The following is a 21584-nucleotide window of genomic DNA, read 5'->3' as shown; positions in this document are numbered from 1 at the left end:
GTGTGTGTGTGTGTGTGTGTGTGTGTGTGTGTGTGTGTGTGTGTGTGGAGGTGCAGCATGTGGCCCTGCTGCACCTCCTCCCTCCATCGCCGCAGTTTCGTGCCAAGAGTGTGAATGTGTGTGTCCGGTTCTGTCCCGCGGCGACAGTCCAGATGCCAGGTTGTTATGATGACTGAGCAGGTCCCTGTGTGTGTGTGTGTGTGTGTAAGACAAAACCGAGTGCGAGAGATGGAGGAAGTAAATCTCCTCACGCTTTGCTGCACACGGCGCTGATTCACAGCCGGCGTCATCACTCTCTTCCTCAGGTATGACAGCGTCTCTCAGAAGCGTGTGTGTTCATTGTTGTTGCTTTGGTCGGCCTGTGAGCTGTGTGCGCTGACGCTGACTGGGGGGGGGGTTCCCGAAGATGCATTTGTGTGTGTGTCTTCGTGTGACTTCTAGCACAGGTACGCTGTGTTCTTTGAAAGCTCTGGCAGAATGAGAGAGGAAGAGTGGGAGGGAGCTGTCAGCGTAGGGACATTTAACGGGAGGGAGTTGTGTGTGTGTGTGTGTGTGTGTGTGTGTGTGTGTGTTTGTTCCAGTGTTGCCCAGTGTATGAAGGGATTAACCCTGTGGGAGTTTGACTGTGCTCTCATGTGTAGCCAACTGTGCTGTCTGCTAGAGCTTCACACACATACACACATACACATTTCGCAAATACAAGACCACACACACTTTACATTCACTTCATCACATTCACACATAATCGGTCTCTCTGTTGCTCTCTTTCTCTGTCACTCTTGCGCAGACACACACACACGCACACACACACACACACACTCGTCCTGTCCAGTCCCCGGGGGGTCGTTTCGACACGGGACGGATTGCAGCGTGACCTTTCGGTTGAGGGTACACAGCTAGATGTGGTCTGGGCCCGGAGAGGGACCGCATGAAGCTGACGGGCAAATAGAAGAGTCAGGACGGAGAGGAAGTGGTTCAACATGGCGGGGCAATCCTCCTCCCGTCTCCATGGCAACGGTCACACCGTTATGACCATATTCCATCACATGCCTCACCAGTCTGCCCCCGCGTGTGTGAGAGAGAGAGAGAGAGAGAGAGAGAGAGAGAGAGAGAGAGAGAGAGCCTTTAAAATGTTTTCAAGCCCTCTCCAGCGATCTAGTTTCCTGTGTTTCAGGTTATTTCTGCTCTGAGCGGTATCCAGAGGAGCGCCAGCATCACTGTAGAGAATAAGATAAGACATGGCAGCGTCCCGTCATCATCCCCGAAGGAGGGATTTTGTTTACCGGGCGTAAAAAAAATCTTACCGCTGCGGAGACTGTCCTCAATGGCAGGAGACGGAAAGCGTAACCCATTGATAGTTTCTTGGCATTGGAAGTGCAGATGGCCACCAGCACAAAATGAGCATCTAAATGGCCGAGTGGAGCACTTGGGATGCACCGAGGCGGCCGTTGAATGAGAGCATGAGGTCTCGTTGAGACAGGATGGAGAGGATGCAAACAGTTCTGCATCATGCCCTGGCTGAATGCTGGCTGGCAGTGCTACAGGGGACAGAGGGAGAGGGAGAGGAGGGGGGGGAAGTGTCTGCTCTAATGGACAATGTTGTCTGAGGGCCAAGGCAAGATTCAGGCCAAGACGGGAACAAGCAAGAATTAGGGGTACCTGATCCCCCTGTCCGTCTGTACATGGGTTGGAAGGAATTTGCAGGGAGCAGTCACACTGGATGGAGTGGGCTACAGATTATGGGGGTAACCAGGAAGTCACACGGTCAGGGCCTCAAGCCTCAGGCCTTCGGCTTGCAGTTGCAACAAAGGTCCCCTGCTGGAACACAACCGACAACGTCGCGTTCACATGGCATGCGCGGTCACCATTCGGCTACTAAGGCACCCCAAATCTTAACTCAAGGTCGCTTACTCGTTGTGGGGCTTTCGACCATATGACATAGTCATCAGCGGTAAGGTAGTTTGCTCGGCATCCATGAAAATGTAGATGATCTCATTTTCCATGATTCCGAGCAACCAGTATGTCTTTTCATCTACGTATATTGGCACAAAAGTAAAGCTTTACAGTTGAAAGCAAGATTCTAAATCTGGTTAGATTGTCATTGCAGCTTCCGGGTAGTTTTCCTTTGTTTAGAATGTCATCTAACCAACAGAAAATCACACCAGTTTCTGTTCCATTCTCTCCTTTGTGGAAGGAAACACTGATGACACGGGCAAGCATGGCCGTCGCAGTGCCAATGCAGTAGCTGGCGTACGGCTGTAGAAGTGTGTGTCCCGCAAGGTGTATTGAAATGATGGATTGCCTGCATTGTGTCTAGCTCTAAAGATCAATCAAACCCACCTCCATCAGTACGTGTGCAGCCTTTGATGCATTCTGATTGACCGCCGGTCTGCCATCTGTCACGCGTGTCAGTCTTCTCCTGCCGAACTTCAACCTGGGACGAGATGTATCTCGGGACCTCTCTTCTCATTCTGTCTTCCTTGTCTCCCCCTCCCTCCCCCTCATTTTATCACTCCTGTCTGTGCTTGTTGTTTACATTTCTCGCTCCGCTGTGAACCAGGGGTGTTTTGGGGGGGCCAGGAGGAAGTGACACGTGTTTGACGGGAAGCTGCCTTGGGGACGAACAGGGCTTTAACTTCGCTCTGCTGCCTGTCCAAGAGTACACACACACGCACACACACACACACACACACACAAAAGCAGTTCCGAAGACGTGAAAGGCCAACACCGAAGTAGTAGTGGAGTTGAGGTATCTTTGGGAACCACTTGTGCTGCAGGCGGGACACGTTAACCACATATCCATCCACACACTCCATTGTCTTTCTCCAATTGTGGGCATTAGACAGTTGCATTAATGAAAAAAAAGGAAAGCGGTCCTTGTCACAACTGGGATCCGTCCCTTGCTGAGATGCTCCACTGAAAAATGGACGCTACACAGAATGTTCCTCGTAGTAATATCATAATGAGATAGATGTCGACCCAGGATGGGAGTGTCTTTGTGCGCTTTTCTGTCTGCGTGTACCATCAGTGCAGCAATTGAGAGGGCTGTGTGACTTGTTAGCTTGACTGGAAACACTTGTTTTCAGCTACTTGTAGCTGCAGCTTACTGTGTTAATAAAACCCCAGCAGCCAGTGCACATAATGTCAGTCCATATATTGTATGGCATACTGCTGTAGCATCTCTGCATAAACCCTTGTAACGGCATAAACACATTTTAAGCCAGCAAGCTAACGCTAACAATGCTAGCTATCTAAGGCTAATTAAAAGTTTTTCTTTATTATCAAGCTAATGTCTCTTGTTTTCGCCAACGACGGCAATGGAAAACTGTCTCAGACTTTGTAGTGATATGTTGATGTGTGTGACTTCATGTCTCTTTTCAGGTCAATTAAACTTATCTAAAAACTTATATTTTAGCTAGCTAATTTAACACTAAAACAAGCTAGTCGATGAAAAGTGAAATAAATGAGTTAGTGGTTAAGGAGAAGTATAAAGCCCTCTACTTTACTTTACTTGCAGTAATATTTTTTTTATTTTTTTTTAAGGGTGTCACAGTTGTCCAAATGCACAATTCGACTTTAGATTGAAGCTTCTTTTTTCCCCAGCACGGACAGCTATGCAGTTCTTCAAGTCTTGATTAGTAAAACGATCAACAGATCATTGGTTCTCAAACATGGTATCATGTGTAACAAAAATGAAGTGTTAACTTAAATGTAAAGCAGGTAATTGGCTGCTGCAGTGAAGAATATAACGGAATGAACTGAGTTGAGCTAGAGTAGTAAAAATATGCTAATAGTTACACAGAAGTGAAGGACGAAATCAAAAGCTCATTTCGATCGATCTTCTATTTAGAACTGAAATATTGACACCCTTGTTATTTATGTAATAGTTATATTTTTGTCTTGAACTCTTTACTGCCAATCACCAATATTAGTGCTCCATAATGTAATGGCAGAATGGCAAGATAGGACTTATTTGACGTATTTAACTGACCCAGTTTCTGTCGTTTCTTCCTCCCTTACCCCTCCTCCTCTCTCTGGCAGGTTTTGATGCACATCGACGGCGATGCAGACGGATTCCTGCGGCAGCGGCTGCCCGTCCTCTCCTCCATGTCCCAGCAAGGTGGTGTGGCCACAGCCTACGTCTGCCAGGACTTCACCTGTTCTCTCCCTGTCACTGACCCCCAGGAACTGCGCAGGCTTCTGCTGGACGGGACCACGGAGAGACGGGCAGAATGACCACTGCACTATTTATTGACTGACCTGGGATTTACCGGGAGGGCTGTAATCTTCTAAACTAAAATAGATTATTTCGGCTGTGAGTCTGACTCTGCCATATAAGAATGCCAATGCTTTAAAAGTCGATACGCTACATTGGAAGAAATACATACAGTACCATGAGGTGACTAGGGCCTCCAGTCCTTCATACTAAACTCCAACCTATTCTTTGTTAGCAAGACCAGCTAGGCATTACCTCGAATATGGCTTTCAGAGACGGTTGATCAGTGGAGCCATATTCAAATTCAGGTCTCTAAATGTCCTTGTAAAGAAACACGTGCAGCAGCAGTGGCAGTCCACTGAGAATATTTAACACTTGTACAAAATGTCCTGGCTTAGCTGTTACCCCGGAAGTAAGCTACAGACTCGTAATAGACTATAACATGAGACCGCTTGGATGAATTGGACTGGCAATATTCTGCAGATGAACCGATGTGCCCTGTTGTCCTCTCCTGGCCCTGTGTTCCTGCTCTCTACATTCATGTCACATGGATCTGACAGTCCGCTTGCCTGTGTGTGTGTGTGTGTGTGTGTGTGTGTGTGTGTGTGTGTGTGTGTGTGTGTGTGTAAAAAAAGGTTGGTTCGCAGGTTTGTATGTATCCACGTGCATCAATTTCAAAAGTTTGTGTGCGCATTTGATTTCGTTTTGAAGTAACGTCGTGGTGAAGGAGCTGCTCCCTCAGGATGCTCTGTTTACCATCTGCTCTCACCCCCGTTGTCTTCCATTCAACGTGAGAGGATTCTGCTCCACTGCTGCAGAGGCTCGTGTCTCGTGTCTTTTATCTTGAGGTTTAGTGCAATACACAGCGTGTATACGCACAACGCTGAATAATAAATAGATTTCCCTTTGTAAGTAGTGTCCTTTACATTTTTTGGGGGATGGATGCTTCTTTTTTTTTGTTTGCAGTTTCTATTCTCTGGGTGTCTTGAAACAAGGCGTCATAAGTGGGATCACTCAAACACACTATTTTCAGTTTTCTCTTTTTGCCTTAAGACTTCCTCGAATAAATACTAGAATAAACGGCATGACATGTTGGATATTTTTGTCAAATTCTTTTATGAAAGGTTTCTTTCTCTCGGCCCAAGATGGGACAACTCCTGCAGGGACGCCGTGAATGTGTCCCAGCAGTCTGCCTTTGTACTATAAATATTCATCATACAGAGAGAAACCCACTGTTGTGTACTTTTTTTTTTTTTTTTTTTTTTTTTTTTCCTTCTTCTTCTTCCCCCGGCAGACTGCATGAAGGTAATGTAAACTCTGTGTGACTGCGCGTCGTGTCGAGAATGTGCGTGGACGTGTGTGAGAGCGAGAGGGAGACAGATGGACTGCTGATGTTTAGGGAGGCGAGGGGGGGTTTGCTTCAGGGGGTCCCGCTCTGGAAGCGGAGGAAAAGGAAAAACGGGAGGTGAAATGAATCGCCATCTCATCCACCAACGTACTGTAAGAACATTTAGACCATCTGCGGTTGTTTACTTTTGCTTTCCCTCCTATTTAGTCTGCCAATTCCCCCCCTCCTCCTCCTTCTCCTCCTCCTCCAAGATCTGGCGAGGGGCCTTGTCGCCTCGAGTACAAGGGAACTCATTTTGGCAGACGGCTGCTTCTGTGGAAGAACAAGAAATTGCTAAGAGGGGAAAACGTGGGGTGAAGATGAGGAATGGGAGGCACACAGGCACTGACAGGTGTATGAGAGAAGGAGAGGCATCACTCTGTTCCATTTTAGCACTTTCCCGACCTCACTTTTCTTAACATGTCAGATTAGGAACAGTCGCCCCTTTTTGGCACTTTTGGAGCACCTTTTTGTGCATTTCCAAATTTCCACAGTCGTATACCTCCCCCTCCCTTCACCGCGGTGTCTCACCCGATCATCCTCTACCAGGTTGGGACCCCTCTATCTTTGGTTACAGACACACTCGTGCGTCTCTCCGCAACAGTAGCTCTGCTGTACTAAAGCCCTGTAAGCGTGCTAGAACCGCTGTCTTCTCATTTATTCAATCTTTCTCCTTACACGCACCATTTGTTATCCCCCCTCCCTTCGCAAATTCCACCAGTGCTCTCATTATTGTTCTGCTCTGATTGTTGCGAGGAGCTGCACAAGCTAAATTTTAATTAGCGCCAACTGGGATTAGTGGGGGCAAACTTGTTGACCCGCTAATTATGAAATAATCTAAGCGCCACTTATCGGCAAAGATATTAATGATAACTTCATTTGTGTGGCACTTTTCAAAGCAAAATACAAACGGCAAACCTTGTGTTTCAACAGAAGACTGATACGATTATACAGGACAAAGTACGACCAGGTAAATGAGATCAAATAGTAAATTAAACAATATAATGTTCAAGAGATTTCAAATTACATAATTCAGTTAGAATTGTGAAAGTTTTCTTCTCACCACAGGTTTTTTTGACATGGCACGGTCACCCTTGGTTGCGAATCTAAGACCCAAGTGTGTGTTCCTCTACGAATGGGCCAACATGTTCTCATTCCCAACTCGCCACACAGATGCTCGGTCAGGACCCCTTAGCGTCCCTTTTTAACTCATTGGGTCAAACGATGATGCTACACATAGTTAACGTACATTTAAAAAAACTACTTGGTTTGGTTACAAGTAGTCATCTTCAAGAAGTCGACGAGGACTTTTGGTTTCACATGGGACACAAACAGCGGTCTCCTGAGTGAAAGTCGTGCGTTTGCTTGACCCATCCATCCCGACCTCCTGCCTATTCAGACCTTTGCAATAATACATTTTACTCTAAAATCTGGTAAAAAAAAAAAAACGGGGACAAGTGCAATGGAATGGTCACACAAGTCGAAACGCAAATTACAACCACCAACTTGGGCAAGACCCCGACCATAATCAAACCTGACGTCACAGCAACATGGCGGCGCACACTGCGAAGCCTAAGCAGAATTATCTTACTACTCCTTGCATCTTTTTTAACAGGCGACATTGACTTACTAACTACTTCTGACAAAGTCGACTGAGTAAGATTGTGTGATCAACAGCATTAAATCAACCTTAAGGTCGAGCTGGACTAAGAGCAAAGGCCTGCATTGGCTGCTAAGTGGCAGCCACTTGACACACAAAGCAAAGTCCTAAACACCAGACTAGAAATGTTCACGAACACGAGTTAACAATTTACAAATGCTACAAATTATTGCATACATTTCATTCATATGCGTTGGATGTCAAGTATGAGTAAGCTACATACTTAGTGTTGTATCTGCAAGTTTGTAAATGTACGAGCACAGTGTAATCCGATACTATTTGAATGGGACTAAGTTTGGTTAGTGCAAGAGTTTAAATGTGCGTGTTCGTTTCATAACTACTTTTGGTTTTTGGATGGTTATGTTGTTGACTCACGCCACAGTCACGTTTCTGAGCAGTAAGGCTGTGTGATAATGAGGCCTCAGGGGGCTGAGAACAGCGACTCACTAACATGGAGAGAGGAGGAACATTCGTGGATTCTCTTATGCTACTCTTCTGTCACCGAGCTAGAAAAAAGACGGATTTCATGTCTCTGCTCTCGTGCTGTCTTCCAGAACAACTTTATTTTTGGAAAAAGAAATGTGGAAAACCTTTCGATATAGAGCAAAGTTAGTCTCGTTAAAAGCTTTTTTTCCGTTTTATTCAAAAAGCGAAAGTGCTTTTATGTGAAAACAGTTACTATATCAAACTTTTATAATCACTCTAGTGTTTTTTTATTTGTGTGGTAGTGTGTGAGTCAGAATAGGTATCCCACCACCAGCGCTTGTCTGATAAGCCCAAGAAACTCCAAGAGGAAAAATCAATGCTTCTCCTCATCAACCCAGTCTGGAACCTTGGTAATTACACTGAGACGAGAGACACACACACACACACACACACACACACACACACACACACACACACATACAAAGACTCGCACATGAAACGGAGACAAAAAAGGTAAAGCAGCCTCGAAATCCAAATATCCCGATGTACCGTACGTTCCAGATGTCAATGATGCTGTTGATCTGCTATGACTGCAGAGTGGTGATACGCAGAGAGGACTTTCACACTTCCTTGGTTTTATGCTTTGCTTAAACTCCACGATATCAGCCTGAGCCGACGGACGTTATGCTTTCTGGAATGAAAATGACCGTAGGAGGAAATATTTTCGTTTTATCCCATGCAGTATGTCACACAAAGCGAGACGACCACCTGAGGTGCCTCCCAAGGCCACATCAGATAGGCTACCATTTCAAAATTGATGTCTGCTCTCACCTTGTTTGACGTCTTCGATGTGCTCCCGAGGCAGAACAAATTATACTGAACAAAAAACATCGGCATTTTCTTTTTCTGCTATTGCCGGAAAGAAGAAATGATGAAAACGGGGACATAACAGTGAGCTAAAAGAAGCTAAAACACTCTCTAGGGCTGAGGGGAACTGTAACACAAGCAACCCTTTTTCAAATTACACACAGCCACGTCATGTGGTCCACTAAACTGTATGTTTCAAAATCAAAAGTTAGACCAATACTTTTTCTTTTTCTTTACCCAATGCCAAATTTGACCACACCATTTTTTGCTGTCACTTTGTGTTGAGTTGGTGAAGCACAGTTTATTTCAATGCCCAATGTATCATGGTCGGTGGTGATGAAGGTGAAGAAAGACGGCCATCGTTGTCGGTGGTTGTTACCACCACCATTGTTACTCTAATGCTTCAGAGGGGCCAAACTGCACCAGCCGCATTGTGAAAGTTCAACTTAATGTTAACTAAAAACACCTTGAGCTTTAGACAACAGAAAAGATCACTGTTTACGAAACAAAAGTACGGTAAAATAAGTCAACTTAGACTTTCGGTTTCAAACGGGACACGTACAGCTGTCTCCAGTGTGAAAGTCCTGTGTTTGTTTGACCCATCCAACCACAACGACACCTCCATCTATTCATCATCTCTGGTGTCAGCAGGAGGGTTCAACGGATGGAAACAAACACAAACATCCACACTTTTACACTTTACAGCATCATACCAGTACATGGCAGTGAAACTGTGTTGGTGTATTTATATGTCTGTCACCTTATTTCTCACTCCCCAAACCTCTCTTCTCCTCCTCCTCCTCCAACTTGTCTTGCTCTCTCCTTTTGTGACATTTTGGCCAACAATGTATCTACATGACAGAAGCGGGAGTGCAGCAGTGTTGGATCATGGCTCAGACTGTATGGGCTGCAGCAGCATGTCAAAAGCAGTCATGAGCAGCGGAGTGCATCCAGCCAGACGCTGTGGGGCCAACTGACGGCCAGGAGTGGAGGCAGTGAGGTAATGGAGTTATCCTCACAGTCTACATGAAAAAAAAAAACACTGAGTTGGTCCTTGACATTTCAACACAAACCTTACTTTTGGCTATGGTGGTGTGGTAAGTATTGCCCTAAAGCAGGGGTATTCAATTCAATTTCAATGAGGTCCATTTAGAGAGAATGTTTCTCATGCAAAGGTCCGGAACATCACAATAATGTCTGATTTAGTCCCATATATATTGAATTAGCGGTTGTATTAACGTCTGTATGTAGTCAACAACTGACTGTTAAATTCGGTTTTAGGTCCCGGTCCAGATACAACAGCGTCCGCCTATTAGTGACCCCTGCCCTAAAGAAAAGACGATTAAACACAGCATATATATTTGTCCACATCAACTTATTTCAGTGACAGTAGCAGGGCGGCTTGAAGCTGGCTGTCTTCTAACCTTTTGGTTCAGACTGAAATACCTTGACGACCATTGGATGGATTGACATAAAGTTTCGTACAGACATTCATGGTCCCCAGAGGATGACACCATTTTTTTTTTTTAAATCTAGCACCAACGTCTCGACATCTGTCAAATGGATTGGCTCAAACTTTTGCCCAGGCCTTCGTGCAGGACGAATCCTAATGAGTTTGGTGATCTTCTAAGTGTTCCTTGAACATGAGATTGCCCTATTAGCCTCTTTCAAATATATTAAAGTCTTACCTTACCATTGATTTCCTTTCATGGACAGCACATTATCTTTTTTTGCATGAATTATGGAATGTATTAATAAGAGTTCTGGACTGTAAAAACAGGATTTTTCCTAAAAGGTGACGAAATCCCCCTTTTTAAATGTCCTTGGGGTAAGTGTGTGTCAAGAGAGTGTGCATTGGCCTCGCCTCCCTCGTGAACTAATATTGAATGGGACAGCTCATGATAGCTGGTTAATAGCAGCTCAGCTCACTTCCCCTCTCTTGGCGCTGTGTGCAGGTGACAGTAATAATCCGAGAGGAGGATGACATGGAGTGAGGAGAATGGAGCAAATGAAGGAAGAAGTGTTTAGAGTGAAACAGGCAGAGAAAAATATGAGCTGGGTTTGCCGGGGAAAAAAACCACTGTATGGATTTTTATTACTGCACCTTATATTATTGTGGCTTTAGTGCCGGGTATACTGGCTGTCTGCCTTTTGAGCCGAGAGCTCCTGTAATTTGTTTTATTGCTCCCGTTCAGTCACTTTGTGTGAACATTATCACCGCCCTTCCTTTATGTTCCATTTTTTTTTTCCAGCTGCTACGCTGCAGCATAAAAGCTGCCCGGTGGATATAAACCACCGCTCCAGTCGAGGTAGTATTAAACACTGTGAGATTCCTTCAGAGCCACTTCACCGGTCTATAAAATATACCATATGGTTGAATGTTTCTCAGACAGGTGTACTTTTTTTAAATGCTTTTGGCTTGGGCAAGGGAGGCTCATTGCGACAAGGAAAAGAAACAAGAAACCGACTCGCTGCTAGTCTTTTGTGAAGTGTGTGAGAAAGACTTAAACTGCATTTGAGGCCATATATCATCAAACTTCTCTTTGCATTCACTGCCAGCCAAGTTTGATTAGTGCTGCTGTTGATTAGGCTTTGCCCCCATTGAAAGTTTAAAATGTTAATAATGGGAAATTAATGTAACTCGCTTCCACTTTACTGCAAATCATGTTTAATGTGGGTGAATGATGTGTGTTGTGAAATTTGAAAATCGTCAAGAGAGGAAATTTATCTCATATTTTCTCATTCGCCATGAAACGGCGGCGCATCAATATTTGTGTTTCGTTGTTACTGTATGAAAAACAAATTGCTAGAAGTGGCTCGAGTGTAAGTGCAATTAGAGTACTTCAGCTGCACCTGTGAGTCCAGGTTTTGATTCACTTTTTCGTGCCACTTGCACTCCCGCTCGTCGCTTCCCGTAGATTTATCACGTGTTGCCAGACCTGGTTTGTGCGGTGGATTGGAAGGTAACTAGAGCGATGGAGGCCGAAGGGGAACACGGCGACTAGTTCATCATGTTAGCCTAGTCTGATGAAAGAGATGCTCATTAGATCCTTCCGTCCCCTTTGCCCGACTCCACGTTTCCCCTGTTTTCCTTCCCGGGTTTCTTCCTCTTCCCGCTCACCCAGTGTCGCAGTTTTGCATCATGCTTGGCGAGAGAAACATATTGCAGTTGCGCAAGGCAACCTGGTAATTGTCTGCTTCCCGCTGCTCCTTTTACCTTCTTCTAAATCGGAATCATTGTCAATACTTGTGAAAGGTAGAATCTGTCATCACTGATGTCTCTGGTGTCATTATTGGTTCGCCATTTATTGAACCCGACTGCGGCGGTCCGGCGCCAGGGTCATTTCACGCAGAGTTACACTTAAATGGGAGGGTTAACAGAGTGTATGATCAATGTGGGCAAATATAGTCTTGAAGCTACTCTTTTGTGTCGTGTGACCGTTGTATTGGCCTCTCTGTGTTGTCTACTGTTGTATGCTGGCTCCTTGAACAGATCTCCCTTTAAAGAGGGATTTTTTTTGTCAATGACACTGTGTACTTTTGACACTCACAGATTGCCTGCGCACGCACAAACTCCAAATGCCCATCTTCCCCGTCTTCATGTCCGAGCCCTTGACATTTCTCGACATTTGATGACATTCACGCACACGCGTAAACTGCAGTTTTTGAGAGTTTATCAAAAAAATGGAGGGAGATTTGCAGTGATGGCCAAATGTCAACAGGCACCGGCCATCTGTTGTTATGGCTCCAGCGCTGAGGTAAAGTGCACTGTGGGACAGTGTCACGGTGGTCACTTCTGCTGCCTCTCGGCTCAGAGTGCTGCTTTTGGGGGCGGGTCCCCAAAAGCAGCACTCTGCTTTTGGGGGGCGGGTCCGGTCTACAGTACGCCTTCATAGACGCAACACACTGGACACGGTTTAATGAAGATTAGTCGTTGAAACTCACATCAAAAGTATTTGTCTATCGTCTAATGGTCTTTGAAGCGATGCTCTTAGAAGCTGAATACCTCAGGCACACACATAACGTTTGAGTAAAGAGAACAGACGGGGTCGTAACGGGGCATGAAAGCAATTCATATTCAAAGGAACAATCAAAAGAATATTTCGGAGCAGCCATAGGAATATAACAACTGTTACATGTCATGTGCATACACACACACATGTGGCCCGGCATCATTTTGAACTTTTGATTGCTAAAGCAATTTTAATAGCAGAGAAGTTAATGTACCATAGCCTTGCATGCAAGCCCCCATACAAGATTCCTTATCAGCAGCAATTTACCTCAAAAAGGACATTCCTTTTGAAAGCTCCTCCCACACTGTCAGTGAAATTGCAACCAGCTCGGCCTCTCTGATGGAAACAATATTAAGAGATTTTGTATGACAGATGCCGAGACAGACGAATATCGTTAGCATATGGTGCTCCGTGATTCAGCCCCGCTGTGACTGAGCGAAAGACCAATATAGACACACGGATTTGCCAAATTCCTTAAACAGCCTAACACTCGATCAGCAGAGGAAGGATTAAAGCTGAGATATGGAGAGAAGGAGCAATGATGATGCAACATGGGGCGCCAAGGACAAGTCAACAGTGTGACGACGAAGAACAACAGATAGAGAGGGGACAAACTACGATTGAGGGGTTTTTGACATTCATAGTTCTCAGTCTATGTATCCTAATGACTTTGTTGGTCCCTTGATTTTTCATCCAGCGCCAGTGCTAATATCGGCATACTAACACAATAAACTAAGATGCTGCATGGCAAACAGTCCTACAACATACCATCCGGCATTTTAACAATGTCATTGGGAGCATGTTGGCATGCTGACATTAGCATTTAGCTCAAAGCATCGCTGTCCATCAATTTATTCAATATAGACTCCAAGTCTTGCGAAAGATGAAGGAAAAAGATGGATGGTTGGCTGGACAGACAGATCGATGGATGGTTGAATGGACGGATGGACAGAGATGTGGATCAGAGGTTGCGTTAACCCAATATTTTCCGTCACCGACTGAACTTTTTTAACAATGACGGAAAAATCTGAAGGCCCTCTGTCATTTTTGAGGGACTGGAGGCCTTGGAGCATCTGTGACCACGGGTCACAGCGCTGTGCCAGTGCAGCTGCGCTGCTGACACAGAAGGCACACATGCTGCGGGATTTCCTCCCGGTGAAGGGAGTGCTTGCAGGATCCAATGTTCAGTGAGTCTGGTAAGTCCAGTCTCCCGTGTGGCACGGTTTCAGCCTTCAGAACTAAATCCAAACGTCCATGAGAATTCGTCTGTCCGAGGCAAATATGGGAAGAAAAAAATAAAAATAAATCATTGATGTGCTTTGTGTGTGCTGACATGAAAAGTTACCACACGCTCAGTGATGTTTTTCTGTTTGTCTTTTCTCTCCATTCCCTTTATAGATACACAATCTTTAAGCTTGTTCTGTATATGAATGATTAAAAAAACACAAACGCGTACAAGACAGCTGTAATCATTTCCAAAATTCTAAACTAAAACTGTGCATGAATTAGAATTATAGACGCTGTCTTTAAATACGTCCTCAGCCTCTGTCTTATTGTAATAATAACAAATGGTGGTCAACGAGAACGTTTAACGTAACCACTGAAATGGATGGATGGACGGACTGATGGAGAGTTGACTGATGGATGGACCGGAATATGGATGGATGGACGGATGAATGGACAGACTGATGTTAAATATTAGGATGATGGATGGATGGATGGATGGACTGAAGAGGAGATGGAAGAAATAGTCACACTTAAACTGTGACTCAATTGAGATGAAGGCGAATGAATTGTGGTTGTTGACAGAGAAAATATTGCCTAAATGCATGATCTTCAGAGTCAAGGTTGCAAGAGTCAACATCCTGTAAAGTCGATGTTAACCGTAACCCCACGAGTACGATCACTATTAGTGCAAATGATTTCCGCAGCTTTGATCCCGTCTCTGCGAGAATATGTGGCCTTGCACTGCAACGGACTGCAAACAAACTGTTCTCGTTAAATCTCAGCCCCTCTGTGATTTACTGCGTTCATTCCTGCTCATATATACGCAGATAGCTTTGATATTCAGCGAGCGCCGCGTGGCGTATTGATGATTGGATTACCGCTGCGTTTCCATTGACTGGCTGTCTTGCTGTACGGCTTCTGTAATGAGAAGACACCTCATTCACTTCATTGCCCAGCGGTCACTGGAGGTTTGTTTCCCCGCATCAACGGGATGCAATAATTCAGGCTTTATTGAAAATATCAATTTGACTGTATATATTTTGGATAGTGTGCTGCTTGTACGGCTGCCAGGTAGTGTGAAAAGAGAGAATGGATGTTCTAGTCCAGGCAATTTGGATGAAGGCAACTGCCATTCCTGTCTGAAACACAAAAGGCATTTTGATCTCCCACAGCCACTTGGGGGCAACGGAACCGGCTGACAACACAATGTCACACACCAGGGACATAGTGTCTGCTTATGAAGGTGTTATTGACCATAAAATGTTATTTGCACATCAAGCAGCAACATGAAGTAACATAAGCTTTCACGTGGAGTCATGTTTCTGGTCACCAGACGCTCTTTTTTTTGCTCTGTTTTGCTTTCCTCCGTCTCCTCAGGCCTCTCTAGCTGCAACATTCTGAAGTATGAATTGAACAGCTCTGCAATATATTTCTCAGTGTTCTGTTTGGTTGAGGGAAGCGTACCTCACAGTGAGTACTGACCTGTTGGAACGATTGTGTCGGGCAGTTCGCTCCTCACCATGAACTTCAGAAGAAGCTTCCAACGCGTTTACACTCGTCGTGATGAATTCCCTCGATGGCAGTGAAACGTAGTACTTCTGCCAGAAACCATATGAAAATAAGACTCATATGTTATCCGGATTTATCCTTTAAATGAATGTGTGTAAGTGGGTTACCCATACTGTTCCAGGAAGTTACACAAACCCTTCATTTCACAGATGACCCGTGACATAATACGTGCTGTAGTCAATGACGTAACCAAGGCTTCAACCTCAGCAGCAGGCATGTCACATCTGCAACCGCAAGCTACTTCACCGGCTCCCGGCCCCTTGGAATAAGATTGATAAAGGGGAAGTGGAATTCCTTTTTGGTGAGACATCTAAACTCCAAACAGTGCTGTGACCACAAAGAACATGGGTAAAAGCTGCAGATCATTTTTCTTCTGGACATTTTGCAGCCCAGAGCGAACCCTTGCGTGGCTTCTCGCTATTGTGGCCGTAACTCTCTCCAGACCGTTGAAAAGAGCCCAAGGCCAGCCAAATTGTGGACACACACACACACACAAACTCAGGCATCCAGGAATACCTTGACTCCGTCTTTCTATCTGATGGCGTTAGTCCTATGATTATGTGTGCGTGTTGTTTTCAGTGGCTTATGGAAATGTTCTCCCACCTACGACACTACATCTGGTCCCCTGGTACCACTCCCCTTCTTCCCTCTGATCTGTATCCAGATGACATTCCTGTCTGGCCAGCTTCATCACAGTCCCATGATGAATGAGGCGGCCTCATTTACATAGTAAACCGTTGGAGCCGGACACGGAGATGCGAGAGAACGAAAGGAAACCCACTTGAACTCCGGATGCCCTTCTCAACTCTGTAAGACACTTTTTTCAGTATCTTTTTGGGGTTGAAAAAAAGGCCCATTCAGGGTACATGTTCATTAAAGTATGTGAAGATATTTATTGGGGAAATTGAGTTTCGCATCCTTAGATACTGTGAGATCAGTACCATTTGCCATGACATTCCATATGCATATTTGTGGTCCACAGAGGATTAATCTTAACAGGAGTAACAAGCCAGGACAATGATTGTCTCTGGAAAATTGCACGACAATCCATTAAATAGCTATTGAGACCTCCCAACAGAGAAACATAGCAACTCTAGATCAAAATCTCTTGTGTGGGTAAAAATGTCGGGGACCCTCTGAGCTTTTGTCTAGTGCCAACATCAAGTCACATTTCCCCCACTGACCGTAAAAACCGGCAACAATCCTTAACCGTGAACATGATCATTTCAAAGGTAAGTTATTGAGTTAAAAGGACGTTGGACTTTAACTGAGGTTGAAAGCTGGTCCAAAATGTAGAGGTCACATGCAAGCATCCACATTTGTTTTTCAACACATTTACTCCGGTTCTTGTCATCCTAACTTGTCACCTGTCGATATTCAAAGTGAACTGTGTAACTAAAGTTAGCTGAGGTTATTCGTAGTTTCCATTGTTTTACTCAGCACTACATCAAAGTGAGGAGACGGATTACAGCATTGCAATGAGAGGGAGCCGGTGAACTATAATGGCGAAGATATATGGAAATTCAATCACTTGGAGATGTATACATTCAATCACTTGGAGATGTATACATTCAATCACTTGGAGATGTATACATTCAATCACTTGGAGATGTATACATGCCTGCAGACAGCAGGGATGCTGTGCGAAGCAAGCGGCCTCCCCCCCCTCTCACCATATTTCTTCCTCTCCTCTCGAACACACCCTCCTCCCTAATACTCCCAGACTTTCCCATCGTTCAAATTATTCAAAACACCCATCCGAGCCATCACTCGATCGGAAATATTGATCTCCTTCTCAGTCGCTCGTTTTGGTGAGGGAGAAATGGCTTGAGACGAATGTGAGGGGCCCTGGCCTTTTATTTAATCTCCACTGGGTGACATGTTCAACACGGCCGCCTGCTGTTTCTGACGCACGGGGATCACGGAGTTTGTTTGCTCTCAACTTTTATTTCTAAGTGAGAAGTTTGAACGCACTTGTTCCTCTCCTCTCTCTCTGTATTGTGTGTATCTGTGTGTGTGTGTGTGTGTGTGTGTGTGTGTGTGTGTGTGTGTGTGTGTGTGTGTGAATGTATTTGTGTCCGATGATGTGTGTCTGTGTGCATCAATGCATCTGTTTACTGCGTGGGAGTGTGTGGACATGATAGGCGGGTGGGACAGGCTGCTCGTCAGCTGCAATTGGCAGGTAGCAGCTGTAGATCATTTTTGAGGTCAGAAGTTGAGAACAAACAGACGTCCCACTACACCCCACACACACACACACACACACACGCACACACACAATGTCAGGACCGTCCCGGTAATGAAGGAAACCAAAATAGACTCAGTTCGGTCAGATGTCTTGACAAAACTAAGAAATTAGATGGTGGGAAGTTACAGAAGTCTGAACAAATGCATGACTGACAGAAGGGTCAGAAGGTCTTTCAAGAGACAAAGTAAGTGGCTACATAGGAGAGTGTGTGTCCGTCTGTGTGTGTTTTGATTGTGTGTGGAAAACAATGCATGTCCGGTGTTTACTCCGTCTGTCGATGCGTTTCGCCCTGTGGGAGCGATCGATTGACGCGATCGCTTGTCCTTTTCCCGTGCGAATAGGCACAGCCAGCTTTTAACCCACATAGTCGCCCTGGGACCATGAGTCGGAACGGCTGACACTCTTTTCTGCGTTATACGATCCTCTCATGCGAATGATCTGCATCCGCAATAATATTTGTTTTAAATAAGTTGTGAGGAGAGTGCTGTTCATGACCCTGAATAAGGCCTTATAAGATTATCCCTGTCTGGCACACATCCGGTTAAAGATCTTGCCATCTAATGAGCCTCTGACTGTTGCTCCAGGGCCACCATGAGGTTGACATTTGTGGTTTGAGTCCAATGTCCATACAATATATTAAATGGATTTCTATGAAATTTGGTACAGACATCCATGTCCCCCCCCCACACACACACACACACACACACACACACACAATGAACTGGAATAACTTTGTTTAGCCCCTGAAGACCCATCCAGACAAATATAAATGTTTCCAGTACTTTGGTACTTATGACCAGATTGATATTCCCATCAGTGTCCGGTGCTATTTAGCAAATGCTAGCGTGCTAAACTAAGATTGCGAACATCCTCTACACATCAGCATGTTGACGCTTTCATTGTGAGCTTGTCAGCATGCCGACATTAGCATCTAGCTCAAAGCGCCGCCGTGCTAAAGTATTGCTAAGTCGTGCTAGCCTGCGCACAAAAGCTGTTTGGCTAAGTGCATCAACGATCGCGTATACACGCCTAATACTGTATTTTTCAATGTAAGCGCTTCCTTTGTGACTCTTTTCGTGTACTGTTAGCGGTATGCTATTCACATATAATGGATAACAATAGAGCAATCATAAGACTCCCAAATATTTTAGTTTGGTAACCTGGGCACACACTGCCCTGCGCCTCACCCCCCCCAGGACAGCAGCTCGCTAAGACCCCCAGCAGGAGCGGCGGGGGCTCTGTGTGAGTTGACACTGCTGACGGAGCTGGAGGGCCCTCAAAGAGGAGACGAGATGAAAGGCGGCGGCAAAGAGGGAAGCGCTGAGGGCCCCTTCTGCTTCTCCAACTCGCTCGTCTCAACTTTTCCCTCAGTTCCGTCTCGGTTTTCTTATGTTGCAAAAGTTACTTCTTGTTATCAATTTATATTTGCTAAAAAAAAAAAGAAGAATAAAAAGATGCAGTTTTAAATAGGCTCGTGGAGGGAATCAAGTGAGAATCCGTCTCACTACCTTTCTATTAGTCATCATAGCGCAGCGGCACAACTACTTCTCGTTCAACTGCTTCTACTTCATAAACTTCTTCTATTCTCCTGCTGGTGTTCGGTGTGGTCCTCTCTGCTTCTCCATCCTGCATCTCCGTCCTCTCCTGCACCCTCTTCTTTTCTTTTCATGCCTTTTCCCTCCTCCCGCTCCTCTTTTCCCGTACTTTCACTTTGCTCCTGTACTTTAGATTCTTTCCTGTTTTGGTCTCCCTTGTTTCTCTGCTCATCTTCTCTTCCTCTATATTTTCCACCTCATTCAAGTCAATCTCTTCCTATTCTTCCTCTTGCCCCATCCAGTCTCCTCTCCTGCCTCCATGTCATTACAGGCATATAATTTATGAAGTGTTGAAAATGTTCCTCTCCGAGCCTGCTCTGCTCTGTAACCAAGGTTACCAACATGTGAATCAGTATCACTGAAATCACGTGTGAATTTTATTTTTTTTAGGTGGGCAAGCAGGAATGGAAAAGCTTCAGAGGCGCAGCTTTGTATAGTCTGGAGTCTTCTGTTTGACATATTTCAATTAGAAGTGATTTTTTGTTTATAAATGACTGATATTGTTGTTGACCCTCTTCGGGCTCCCATAACACACCCACACACACACACACACACACACACACACGAATACACCACATGAGTCACACGGAGTGCATTGTATTACTGTATTGTTTTGGATTGCATGTGGGCTAAAATAAACTGACATGCTCGTTTTTCTTCTATTCATCATTCGGCAGACAAATAGAAAAGTGAGACTAGAGGCAACCACCTCTCGCACCCGGTTGCCAACCCGGTCCGGTCCCGTCCGGCAGCTTCGGTTCCAGTCACGTGAGTGTCTCAAACATCTGTTATTGAGACCAGGGTCCGGCCGTATCCCTAAGACACCATTAGGATGTAATTAAACACTTGTGACACTGTACCATTTGCTGCAGCATATGCACTCAGCCACATAGATGCATTCCTGTCGGTCAGAGATGTTTTTTTTGTTTTCCAGATTTTATGCAAATTCGGGTTGGCTCTCCTCCGGTCCAGAACCGTGCCCCTACTCCCTTCATTGCATTTTTCAAGTATTTAGATAGGCATAGCTCGAGACTGTACATACCCTTGAAAAGGCCCAAAAAAACAACAATTTAGTCATTAGCAATGGGGTAAGTTAAGGCTTAGGTCACGTTAGCAATTCCTGTTTTTGTCCTTAGTTTTTTTCACTGGTGCAGAGTGAGAGGGGCTCAGTTGGGAAAACACAATGTCACTCATTTCATAGCAAAGCTGATCAAAGCACACCCACGCAGTTCTGGTAGCTGAGTTTTTGAGTGTTAAACTAAATAATAAATAAGGATGTTTTTTTTCTCCTGAATCTCAGCTTTGATTGTTGCTTATATAATGTTGTCGGAAAATAGTTCCAATTGGAATCTCGAAGAGTTTCCGGGGCATTCTAATGTCCTAAATCAAAAATAATATCAATTGCTAGCTCTAAATGAGTGCAGGTTTGCTGGCGCTGCCCGAAGGAACGTGCTGCTAGTCCAGAGGAACAAACACCACAAAGTTAAACAGCGTATGTGAATAACAACTTCCTGGAGTTCACGGCGACCACGGAGATCATATTCAACTTCAGCCGATTTTATTGATTAAAAGGAAACCAGCATGTCTCATTTCAACATATGCGGTCGGTTGAAATGAAATGATGTTTTTGTCCTTATTTCCATTTTGGTTTTGTTGGAATCATCCCCTGTGTAGGAAAGTGTACTTAACAGATATCTCATGACAAAAGAACAGCATGTCAAAAGCCTTGTTTTCCCAAACTACTCATTTATTATAGATCACAATACGACAATTGTTATTGTCGGTGGCAAGGAAGCTCTGCTACATGAAATGCAACACAGATAGGATTTGCCTTCTTCTAGTTTTGGCTCGAACGGAGTAGATCGTAGTTACAGAGAGACTACAAAAGACAAGCATGCTGAACTACAGCCAGTAAACGTCTTGTGGCACCTTTGGGAGTTTAAACAAAACAACTCTGATGATCATTGTCATTGATCCTCACTAATGAGGGTTCAATTACATGGATGGAGGGCAATCGCACACAACTCAACACACACACATCGACTGCATGATAATCAGGGATTAACAGGCATCATATAATTCAAATAACAATCAATGTGTGGTTACATAACAGCTCTTCAGTCCTGTAAGCCTGATCTCAGGGGAGGTCAGAGATTCTAGCGCAGATCTCAGGGAACTACCACGTTATTACAGTTCATCCTGTGAGGACCATGAATGTCCGAATTGATACCCACCTGGAATAGATTATTAGATATTATTTTAGTTTGATTATTTCTAGTGTACATACGGACATGTTTGGTGGATGGTTGTGCTAAAGGAAAAGTCCGAAGTTAACCATAACGATTAAGATGCATCCTGTGGGGACCATGAATGTCC

General features: G+C 44.7%; 1 protein-coding gene across 2 annotated transcripts in view; it reads left to right on the top strand.

The window, feature by feature from the left end:
• The window catches only part of spata20 (spermatogenesis associated 20), a 68663-nt gene that overhangs the window by 30007 nt on the left and 17072 nt on the right, over window positions 1-21584 (top strand). Inside the window, exon 16 of one of the 2 annotated variants that reach the window (XR_004212674.1) lies at window positions 4042-4841. Coding sequence is in view for 1 of the 2 variants with exons in the window: in XM_031844105.1 (XP_031699965.1) it covers window positions 4042-4236 (195 nt within the window). In the remaining variant the exon portion in view is untranslated. Of the gene's footprint in view, window positions 1-4041; window positions 5445-21584 lie in introns of those variants that run through there. The other variant, XM_031844105.1, reaches the window with a different exon arrangement.

This window comes from Anarrhichthys ocellatus, unplaced genomic scaffold, assembly GCF_004355925.1.
Source record: "Anarrhichthys ocellatus isolate YVR2014 unplaced genomic scaffold, GSC_Weel_1.0 scaffold4, whole genome shotgun sequence".
NCBI lineage: Eukaryota > Metazoa > Chordata > Actinopteri > Perciformes > Anarhichadidae > Anarrhichthys > Anarrhichthys ocellatus.
Note: the sequence above shows the minus strand (reverse complement) of the source record. Positions and strands in the feature narration are given on the sequence as shown.